This window comes from Stenella coeruleoalba (assembly GCF_951394435.1).
Source record: "Stenella coeruleoalba genome assembly, chromosome: 1".
NCBI classification, from domain to species: Eukaryota; Metazoa; Chordata; class Mammalia; order Artiodactyla; family Delphinidae; genus Stenella; species Stenella coeruleoalba.
The window spans coordinates 70,505,787-70,518,439 of record NC_137169.1 but is presented as its reverse complement, the minus strand read 5'-3'; the positions used below and the strand labels follow the sequence as shown (position 1 = coordinate 70,518,439).

The 12,653-nt window shown below is 31.6% G+C and overlaps 1 protein-coding gene across 1 annotated transcript; it reads right to left on the bottom strand.

The window, feature by feature from the left end:
* Positions 1-4,474: 4,474 nt before the first annotated feature.
* On the bottom strand, positions 4,475-4,687 carry LOC307194557 (ATP synthase subunit epsilon, mitochondrial-like; the record flags this gene model as incomplete). The annotated part of the gene is made up of 1 exon (XM_079937730.1): positions 4,475-4,687. Exon 1 carries the CDS (start codon positions 4,628-4,630, stop codon positions 4,475-4,477), a length of 156 nt encoding a protein of 51 aa, XP_079793856.1. The 5' UTR covers positions 4,631-4,687.
* Positions 4,688-12,653: the final 7,966 nt, after the last annotated feature.

Below are 12,653 nucleotides of genomic sequence, written 5' to 3'. Positions count from 1 at the left end.
AAGCCCACATAATACTGTTAGGTCCTATAGAAGAGAGGGGTTTTTTTCACCATTTTATTCTATGTAATATTTTATACCTAGATTTTATGTGAGAGACACTTAAAAACTATTTATTGAGGTGAATTAAAAAACATTAACCTAAAATTGTGGTACGATTTCTAACTGCCCCAGATATAATTGAAGCTATTATGTTACCCACTGCCAATAAAAACATGAAGTAAAGAGACTGGGACTACTGAGAAATAAAACTGCACTACTTCATTATTTTTAAAATATATATTCTGCATTAATAATGAAAAGACAATATTGATTTTGGATATAATCTTATAAGGAGGATGATTAAGAATTACAGAAACCTTTTGTTCTTGTTGGTTTCCTATGACTCTCATGAAAATTTGAAACTGTGTTTTATTATCCTCAAATCATTTATAGAGGCTTACATAAATTTTAAGGCTGGAGCCCTGCCCAGAATAGCACCAAGATCAAAGACTTATTTTCTAGTAAATTAGAATCCAAATCTTTATATCACAAGTTTACAAATTTATGGAAGTATTAGCCATGAAATAATCTGTCATCTGGTCATTAGCTTTCAACACTGAAAAACTTAAACTGGGTAAAAAATAAAGTTAATTAGGGTATCAGAAAATAGATCTATGAGTGACATTCCCATTACATTTAGACTTTGGATATGTTTATAGAGTGAACTGTAACTGTCCACAGAGCTCTGTTTAAGAAAGCAGTGTATTCCTTAGGTTATATCTTAGTTCAAAAGTCACAATATTTAGTGAATATGTTGTCAAAATTGATCAACGTTTAAAATGCACTTATACAACAACTGAAAGTAAAAAGATACTATGGGTATAAGTCAGCCATCAGAAGGATATAACTGATTGGGGATGAGAAGTAAGAGGCTTATGTAACACGGAGCTCCTGTAGGAAGAAAGATCAAAATTCAATGGCTGCACTGAGGACATAAAAGAGCAGGCAGGTCAGGGACAGTTCAAATAAGGACATGAGCTGAAGTTCATCCTGGGGAAGTGCTCTGTACAACACAGCACCAGTTACTGTACAGTGATTGTGGTGATTGTACTACGTGATAATCAGTGTTGCCTTCTGTAGTATTCTTTAAATATTTTAATTCCTTCAAGAAATCCACTGAAAATTCTACAATTAGAAAATGTCCCATTAACACAAAACAGCCGAGAAACACTGCCTTAGTCACTTATGTAACTGCCAATAAAATATTTCATAATCAGATTTTAAATCATTGCAGAAGGAAGAGCCTGTAGACCTTATCTGGTTGGTTTTTCAGGTTTGCCTTTGGACATAAACTGCTAAGTATGCTTAAAGAAAAATTTGGTATAGACATAAAATCTTTAGATGTTCTTACAATATTACAGTAAAATATTTTATTTTATTAGAAAAGGTGGTTTTGTGGAAATCGTAATTTTCAAATGCTTGCTCTATAATAAGAAATAAATGTGTTATTTAGCCTTGTGCTAATTAGGATACACAAATTTTTTAACTGTTGAGATTATTAAAAAATAGTTGAGTGCTTCTTAGTGAAAACTATCTTAAAATTGTTTTCTGGTGTTAATAATTGTCTGTCAATAGAGAGTAAGACTCTTTGGAGATGCTGAGAGATAAGATACAGGGAACAGAGAGGGGGAGGTATATTTGGCTATTTGGATGTGGCAAAAATAAACACCGGTATATTTTTCAGTGAGGTATTTGTCCTCATCAGAAGAGTTAAAGCTGTTTCTAGGCTATGTTGATAAAAACACTAATTCAATTCAATACAGTACAATCTTGAATACAGAACTATATAACCACTTCAGTATAGGATCTTGGTGAAACTGAATACAAGTTGTTTTAATGCTCCTGAGGCAAACAACAGAATTCAAGGAGAATGATTCATTTAAGTAAAAGTCCATAGTAACGTAAAAATATAATGTCATTTAAAAGTTGAATACCAATGATACACATCCTTCAAACCCCATCTTCTCAATAAAGACTTCCACCACTATATGGGTCCTCAAAGACTATATGAGATGAAAAATATTATTCTAAACCAAGATGTCAATAGTTGCAAGTAACTTCTTACTAATAACAAAAATCAGGAAAGCTTAAAAATGATATACTTTAAGAAGAAAAAAAAATATTTGGGGAGATTCAAATTTATTTTTGTACTCATAATGCTCTCATTCACTAATATGTGAAGAACTTTATACATTTATGTATATATACATATATATATACATATATATATACACACACATATATATAAACTTAATGAATGTGAAAGTTTTAGTGAGTGAATTAGGAATTGTGTATCATCCACAATATTTACTCATTGGAATGTCCAGCCTGGTGAAATCACTGTGTTTCATGAAAAGAAGCTGAGAAATGCTGGTATAGACAGTTTTTGTTTGTGAAGGTAAGCTATCTATTTTTCAACTAAACTGTAAATTCTTCCAGGGAAAGATCAATGACTTTGATTTATTTCAATATCAAGTATAATGTTAAGCACATAGCAGTCTTTTAAGAAACACAATAGAACCAGATCAGCTAATACAGTTACTTGTTAATTACTACTAGAATTACTACTTGTTAATTCTACTACTACTACTACTACTAGAAAAGCTGAATTACAAATAACTTATTTTACAAGCCTGAGGGGGAAAACATGGTTATATAAATACTGGAAAATAACAGGAGGTACTAAAATCTGAGAAAAGTTTCTGGGACCTTATGAAAAAATTAGACATGTAAATCTGATGAATAATTGTAAAATGAAATTGGTAAATGTAAGTTGCCTGAAAAAAAGTTCTCAGAGAACATTTAGACTAAAAATTAGGCTTTTTAAGTTGAGAGTAATTGTGATTATTTGCAATTATATATATACTTATCCAATATAATTAAAAAATACCTATTCATGTGATAAAAAAGAAATTGATGGGCTGAAACTCTATGAAGCAGCAGAGTACAGTCGTTAAGGACACAAATTCTAAAGCCCAATAACCAGGGTGTGAAAACCAGTGCCACTTCCTATCTCTGTGACTATAGGGTAAGCTATGCTAAAACACTCCATCTCTTTGTGACTCATTTCTTCTCATTAGTAAAGTGGTGGTAGCAATCGTATTTAGCTCACTGATGTGTTGTGAGGTTCACATTAGTTGATAAATAGGAAAGCATATAGAAGAGAGCTAGGCACATAAGCTCTATATAATGTTTGCTGTTATGAATATCATTTTGCATCATTCTTCACTTAGCATTATACCAGTGACTGAAAGAAGTACTTAACAAGTGGATACACATATATGCACACACACACACACATTAACTATAGTATTTTAATTAGGAGAAATGACATTATCAATGTAAAGTATACATTTTAAGATCTTATCTAAAAAGTCAATCCTAATAAGATATATATAGAGAGCACTGAGTTTTCTTTCACTTGATGCATAGTATGTGTGTCAAAATTTTGTAAGAAAATAAAATATTCATCTAGTGAATATAATTTGATTGAATATTATTTTGACTATACATTTTTAAAAATTTTAGAGATATACTCTTCTTTAAAATGTGTTTTTGAAAATAACATTGGTCTATTTTCTTTTTACCTTAACAATCACCTTTTTTAATCAGTATGTGGTCTAACACATATATCTTTCTTTTTTTAATTGATTTTTATTGGAGTATGGTTGTGTTAGTTTCTGCTATGCAGCAAAGTGAATCAGTTATACGTATACATATATACACTCTTTCTTAGATTTCCTTTCCATTTAGGTCACCACAGAGCATTGAGTAGAGTTCCCTGTGTTATACAGTAGGTTCTCATTAGTTACCTATTTTATACATAGTAGTGTATATAACATACATCTTTCTTTTATTCCAAATCATCTCTGAGGGAAATTGATAATTGTTAACATGTGTGTATGTGTGTTTATATTTACCTGGAAATATACATTTTTACACATGTTACCTTAGGACAAACACCAAAATATTAGCAGAGGTTAACTCTGAAAGAAGAGATTAAACATGATTTTTCCTGTTTTGGAGTTCTTTTGTGTTTTTCTTACATTCCAAACTATGTATTATAATCTTGGATTTCTTCCATAATATAAAAAAATGTTATGTTTTAGAAAATAGTAGTTTTCAAACCCATAGTTCATTCAGTCTAAGGTTTTCAGAAAACAGATATGGCTGCAAAGCTTGATCAACATCAAAGAGGAATATTTTCTCAGAGTCTTAATTTCATTTATTATGTTTTCTTTTATCATACATTTATTTAAACATATGGGAAATGATTTATTTTTTGAGCCTTACTTCAAATTATTGGCAATGTCAATCTATGAAAAAGACAGGTATTTTTTTTCCCCCATGAAGTGAGATCGTTTTCAATCTGCCATAACATGTGCCCACACATCTTCACTCTGAAAATGTAGTATTCAAGTTAAATCAGGGCAGATTATTCCTTTTTGACTTTTACAACTGTTATGCTGCTGCCAGAAGTCTTCTCGGCATTTGCTTTGAATTCTGTCTTCAGTGCATCTCTCACTGCTTTTGCACAGATCTGGGAGCACCCGAGGTAGCTGAGTCCCACCTGTCGCCAATATGCCACCATGATGTTGTGAGTGGAGTCCCTCCCACTGAATCGCAAAGATGAGGTCAGTGTCAGCTCAGTGTGCAGCCTACCTTGGGAAACGATATTGTTAGCTTGCAGTAATACTTGAATATATAAAATAAAGGCTATAAAGCACTTGGGGAAATTTAGTATGTTAATTTCATGTTATACTTTTTTATTGTTTAATATTAGTAATGAATTCCATTAGTTTCATAAGTATGCTGCCGATCGGGTCAAGAGATCTAGTTTGCTTGAAACTTAACTCACATTTTTACCCTTTATGTTTTCATATTCCAAGATTTGGTGATGTTAGAGAAGATAGGTATTAGCCCCTCATAGACAATTTCCTTTTAGATGGAGAGTGCCCAATCTGTTTATTAATTGGCCCACTTGGTTGTTAATTCTCAGGGGGGCTGGAACTATGTTTTGTTCACTCTTATATACCTGTCGGTTGGTCCTGTGCAAGGCATTTAGCACTGACTTGATAGAATGGAAGTCTCTATGTGTTGGCTTTCTTGATGTTTGCCCACCAAAACCTGATCCGTCCAAAGTCATCCACATCTCAATTAATAACATCTCTATCCTGCTGTACTCTCTTGGGTTATAACCTGTGGATTTATCCTTAATTCCGATCTTTCCCCATATCCTATCCACCTCTATATCCAAAGTGTATTCAGAATCCAACTTCTCATTGCATTCACTATGGTCTCAGACTTCTCCACTCATTTGGATTATTACAATAGCCTCATGACTTCCTGCTTCCATTCCTCTACTCTTGAATTCTATTTACTCTAGTGCAGCCAAAATCATTTTCTTAAAATGGAAATTAGTCCACATCCTCCTTTTTCAAAATAATTAACAGCTCCTATTTCACTGAGTAAAAAGCCAATGGCACACAAAGTTCTACCCAATCTTGCCCTGAACCTCTCTGACTTTTCCAAGTACTATTCTCCCCAACTCCCTCCTCTCCAGCCATCTGGTCTCTTTGCTCTCAGTGAAGGCTGCAGGAGGCTTAGAAACTTTGCACTCTATCTAATCTCCATAAGACTGAATCACTCACCTCAAGATTTTACTCACCCGTCATTTTCTCATTGGGGCTTACCTTACCATCCTATTCAAAATTTCAACCTCCAACTCCTTGCTTGCCCCCTTGGTTCCCTTTTTCTTGTTCAATTTTTTTTCCCTACAGAATTTATGACCTTCTAGAATACTGTATCTCTATATCTACCTATCTCTCATCTACCTATCTATCTTGTTTAGTTAGCCTCAGTCTATTAAAATATAAACTTCAAATCAGGTTGTTCTTCCCCCCACCCCTCTGATTTATCTCAAGTGTCTAGTACAGTGACTGAAATATATTTGATGAATGAATGAATGAATTGTATTGTCTTGTATAAAAGTGTAAAGTGTTTGTTTCTGTTATTAAGGTGTAATTGCCACCTTATTTCATATATGCCAGTATTTTATTTTAGTGCAAGATGTCATTGACATTATTTGTTTATTGAATATTTATGCAACCACACTGACTGTATCCTTTGCTTCATAATAAGGAATACACTGGTTAGGAGAATCAGAAGGATATGAATGTTGAGGCAAAGCTCAGATAGTGGAAGCAGTAGTTGAATATTTTATAAAATAGTTCTGATAGCAATGTGTTTAATAATCTAGTGACTGTCTAACTGATAAAATGTGATTCTAGGTTCTTAACACTTCATTGAAGGAAACTACTTTTAAGGTTAACAAATAGGACAAGAATTAGTGAAACTATTTAAAATTCATTTTTTGCAGGCTTGAAACACATAGTCTCTCACAAAAATAAACTGTTTTATTATTAAAGTTAATTTAATTTATAAATATAACCCTAAACAAGGTAAATATTCATAATGGTTGACCTGTATAAACAACTAGACAAGTACATAAAATAATAAATGTATGTTTTTATATAAAGGGCACATTCATGTTAGATGGTGATAACATGTGCTTTTCCTGATTATAATGTAACAGAGATGTTAAATAGTCATGTTAACTAACTTTAACAAAAAGTATAGTGTAGGCATTATTCCATTTTCAGGTGAGGAAATTAAGGATTTCAGTCAATTCCCTAATGAACGAACAGGTGAAATCTGCATGCCCTTTGTTCCCTCTTTATTCTTTCACCAATATTTTTCAACAACTATCTTCTATTATCCATACCTTCCTCTTACAAGATCGTTTATTTCCATTTTCCATATTTTCTGATTTTTCAGCTGTAATTCCACTTCACCTGATGACTTCTGTCTTCACAGGACTTCAAAAAACGTATTTGTCTTCTTTGGTCCAAACCTTATCATGCTCTCTACAAATATAGCATTTAAAGCTAATAATTAACTGACACTGTGAATATAGAGTTTCTTTTTAAATTATAGTTTTACTGAAGTATAATTGATATGCATTAAAATGCACATATATAAAGCATTAGCTGATAAATTTTGACATATGTATATACATGTAAAACCACCACCACAATCACCATAATAACATATTCATCAACCTCAAAAATTTCTTTGTGCCCTCTGTTTCCTTTGTGTGTCCCCTTCCCTGTCCCCCTACCTAAGACAACCATTGATCTGTGACTGTAGAGTAATTTGCATTTTCTAGAACTTTATATAAATTGAATCAGGCAGTACTTATTCTCTTTTTTATTTTGGCCCCGTTCTTTATCTCAACATAATTACTGTGAGATTCATCTGGGCTGTCTCACATATCAATAGTTAATTCCATTTTATTGCTGAGTGTTATTTCAGTGTACAGATACATGACAATTTGTTTTCCATTCATCTGTTGATGGACATTTAGTTGGTTTCAGTTTTTGGCTATTATAAATGAAGCTGCAGTGAACATTTATGTATAAGTCTTTGTGTAGACATATGTTTTCACTTTTCCAGTGAATACAGAGCCTGGGTCAGACCATTGGGTAGGTTTCAAGTTTTAAGAAACTGCTAAATTGTTTCCCCAAGTGTTTGTGCCATTTCATATTCCAACTATCAGTTCATGAAATTTCCAGTTGCATCACTTTTATGATCAGACTTTTTAATGTTAGCCATGCTAGTGGATGTACAGTGACATCTAAATGGTTTGCATTTGCATTTCCCTAATGACAATGAGACTGATCATCTTTTCATGTGTTATTTACCAATTGTACATATTTTTTGTGAAGTTTCTGCTAACAATTTTGCTTATTGTGATATTTTTATTGAAGAGTAGCATTCTTTATATATGCTAGCTGGAAATCTTACGTTGGATATGTGTTTTGCAAACATTTTCTAGTCTTTGGCTTGTCTTTTCCTTTGGTTAAGAAGAAGAAGAAAAAAGATTAGAATGGAGAAAAATAAAGCAGAGAATAGAAAAACAATAGAGAAAAATCACCAAAGTAAAGTTTGGTTCTTCAAGCAATAAAATTGACAAAATTTTAGCTAGGCTGACAATGAAAAATAGAAACAATGTAAACTAACTTAAATAAGAAATGAATGCAGGGACATTAGTACTGACCTTACAGAAATAAAAGGATTATGAGATAATACAATGAACAATTGTACACAAATTAGTTAAACGAGGTGAAATGGACAAATTCCTAGATTATGCAAATTGAGGCTGAAATGCTAGAATTCTCTTGGTCTACTGCAGAGTAGGGTCAGTAAACTATGGCTCATGTGCCAAATTCAGCCCTCAGCCAGTTTCCAGTTTTTTCTTTTCTTTTTCTTTTATTTATTTTTTTTCAGCCATCAAGATAAGAATAGTTTTTAAACGTTTAGATAGTTTTAAAATAAATAAATAAGAATGCAAGACAGGCACTGTACTGGCCTGCAAAGCCCAACATATTTGCTCTCTGGCTCCTTACAGAAGATTTCGTATCCAGCTATAGAGGAAACGTTCCGAAGGCTTTGGGATATATGAAATTTAGAGTGGATTTATTATGTGAATATTTTCATCTACCCCAAACCATGTTTTGCCAGGAGGAACCAGAGAACACTCCCTTACCAGAGTTTAAAAAAAAAAAAAAAAAGGAATTGGAGAAGGAAGCACCAGCATCCTTTAATAACCTTTGGGGGCTGTCTCCTAGAGGCCAGCTATAATGGTGGGAGATGCATCCTAAAGAGGAGGGACCATATGGTGTCCCTTATTTGGCAGAGACAAGAAGACAGAGGAATACAATAAGAACCTGGGTTTCTGACCCCCAGGATCTGTGGTGGTATCTAATTGATCACAGAGTTTATAGGAGTTAAATGTGTGCCACATACTGTCTATTTTTGGTAGGCTGAAATATCTTTTGTTTTGTTGCTTTGAAAATGTTTCCAATTATTCTGAACCTTCACAAACACTGTCATCATATTATAAAATATTTGTAATTTGATAGATATGAAATGGTTCTTCATTATTATTTTACTTTGCCTATTCCTAATTAGCAGTGTGATTGATGTTCTGTTTATTGACCATTAAATTTTCTGTTTCTGTGAATTGCCTGTTCATATTTTGAAGCTATTTTTTAAATGAATCTTTTTCTTACCAATAAACAGAAGTTTAAAAATTTATTTTGAGCAATGATATTCTATTTATTTGACGGGATCCAAATATTTCTCCCATTCCATTGCTCACCTCTTATTTTTGTGAAATTTTGTTCTTTTGAAATGTAGTCAAGTTTACTATTCTTCCCGTTTATTTACTTTTTTACCTCATTTTACTCATTTTATTAGTCTTTATATTTTTGTATTGAAGAAGAAATTCTTCCATACATTCATGGCACAGAGATATTCTAGATTTCTTCTCATGTGTTTAATATTTCTTTCCCACATTTAATACTTTAATGTATTTGAAGTTATTTTTGTTTCTGTTTTGAGGGGAATAATTTCATTATTTTTAAATATGAAAAAAATTACCCAACCATCTTTCCCTCAAAGATTTTTGATTGCCCATATAAGGTTCCATATATATTTGGCTCTGTTTCTTGGCTCGATTTTGCCTCATTTACTGTTTCTCTAACTCTATATAAATGTGACATTGTCTGAATTATTATAGCTTTATAAAAATATTTATATCAAGTAATGACAATCCTCCCTTTTGCATGTTTTACATATTCTTCATGGCTATTCTTCACACTTTATATTGTATATAATTTTTAGGATCCATTTTTTAAGTTCCACAAAAAAACTTTTAGTGAATTTCTATTAGAACTACAGGGAATTTATAGATTAGTTTTGTAAAATTTAACATATCTTCAATATTATGTCTTCCCTTTCATAAATTAATATCTGGCATCTTTCTCTGTTCCAGATCTTAATAGAAATTCTACTAGAGTTTTCTATTAAATATGACATAGTCTGGTTTTGTGGTTAGAATAAACTCCTTTTATTCCTGTTTTTTTAACAGTTATTTTTCCCTCATTAATTAGTTAATATTTAAAATTTTTATGTAGATAAATTCTATGTTCTGTTTCTTTAAGGTAAATTGTATGAATACATTTATGAAGTTTAAATATTCTTTCATTTCTGGGATAAACCCCGTTGGTCAAGATTCAGTATTAACACTACTATTCTTTTTTAATTTATGACTTTATTTCCTATAAATCTAATCTAGGATTTTAGGCCTATATACATATGAGTGATTGGTTTATAATTTTAATATTTTTGTCCAGTTGAGTTTCAAGTTTATCATCACTTCCTTAAATGGATTGATTTTCCTATTTTCTCTTTCTTTTGAAACACTTCTTATTCCTTGGAATTTGACAAAACTTTTTTTCAGGGCAATTTAAACTTTACTGTTGTTGAAAGTTAACTTTCATGTTTGATTACTAATATACTATCTTTAATGATTAATGATTTATACTGGTTTTCTAATTATTCTCTGTCAATTCTCAAATTCATGTCTCATACAAAATTTCTAGTTCATCCCTGTTTTCATTTTTAGCATAATTTAAATGCAATTTTTCTATGATACTGTATGTTTGTGTTTGTTTCTTCCTATATTCCCAATAGCATTATTTGTACCTTCTCTCTATTTCATAAAATCAATTTTGCTAGCAGTTAATCTATTTTATGGTTCTTCCAAGAAGCAAATTTAGTTTTATTCATAATCTCTATTTATCCCTATTTTCTATTTTATTTAATTTCTGATGTTAGCTTTATTACTTATTCTTTAACCTTTCCATGGGTCAAATATATTGTATTTTTCCTAGACTTTGGAGTTGACCATATTTATTTTTAGGCTTTATTTTGGGGGGGGATAGCAAACTAAATTTCCAATTTTCTTATATCATCTTAGCTTCACCTTATGAGTTTTAGAATATAATACATTCTGTGTTGCCCAGGTCTGAATATTTTACAATTTCCAGACATATGGCTTCTTTGTATTATCTTTTGATCATTGATTTCAAATGTAATTTTACTGTGGTCAGAAGATTCAAATGTAATTTTATTGTGGTCAGAAGATGTGTTTATAATATTGATCTTGGAACTTTTTGAGACTTGTTTTGTGACCTACGAAATGGTCAAATTTTGTAAATTTCTTTTTTTTTTTTTTTTTTTTTTTGCGGTATGCGGGCCTCTCACTGTTGTGACTTCTCCTGCTGCAGAGCACAGGCTCCGGACGCACAGGCTCAGCGGCCATGGCTCACGCGCCCAGCCGCTTGCGGCATGTGGGATCTTCCCGGACTGGGGTACGAACCCATGTCCCCTGCATCGGCAGGTGTTCTCTCAACCACTGTGCCACCAGAGAAGCCCTGTAAATATTTTATTAATGCTTAAAATATCTGCTTGATGCATCAGTTTCTGATATAGGTTTGTTAAAATCTCCAAGTGTAGTGATGGATTTGTCAATATTTACTTTAAAATCACTAAGTTGTTATATTGTGTTTTTAAAGACTATCTTTTAATGAATAGTCACATTCATGCTTGTTATTTGTCGCTGATGGATTGCTGTGGTTTTTAATATTTAACATCTCACTTTGTTTCTGATAGTGTTTTTACCCTAAAATTATGTTTTGTCTGATATGAACACTGCAGTGTAGACTAGCTTTTCTTTGATTAATATTTCCACCAGGAAGTTTTCCATCCCTTTATTTTCTGTGCTGCTCTAATGCAGGATATAACTTGATTAAACACACATGCACACAAACTAATCTCTGCATTTTTGTGTATAAATTTACTCTATATACATTTACTGTGGTTACTTAGTTCTATCATCTTACTTAGTGCTTTTTAATTTGCTTCAGTGGGCTTTGTTTTCTCCTTTCTTTCCTTTGATTCTATTGCTAATACTTATTTTATTCTCATTTCCTTCTACTTTTTTAGAAAAATAATGACTCATTTTTAACATACATATTTATCTATATACAATTATCATAAAATTGAAAACAGAAATGATTCTTCTCTTAACTTCCTTGTTATTAAAATCTAGAAGAATATTCAAATAATTTTTGAATAAACTAAATTCATTTATTCCTATCAGTCAATGATATATTTAACAAAATATTTTACTGATAACTGAGCTCACTACCGTTTCATACATCCTAATTTTTAAAATCTAGATTTACTCTTTTTTTCCTTACTGCTTATATACAGTGGAGTACTATATTTTGTCAGCTATTAGAATTCTTCCATTAGTACTGCTATTATTTATTTGGAGAAAATATGTATTATTTTTGATAGCTTTGAATTTATTTTTATTTACTAGTCAAAATTTGTCATGCCCTTTAATTTGAATCTGTTTTTCCATAGGTCTAAAAACATTTCAACCTTCATATTTCAAATATGACTGGTCTGTTATTCTATTTATTTTCTACTTCTAAACTTGCCATAAAATAATATCTACTGTTATTGCATGTTTAATATTTGCCAAATTTTTTCTAAGCATTTTAAATATTTCAACTCATTTAATCTCATGATAATAACCCTTTAAAAGTGGAACTATTATTTTCATTATTTTACACACAAAGAACCTGAGATAGAGATGCCTAAAACAGCTGAGACAACAGGAAGCAGAACTTAACTCC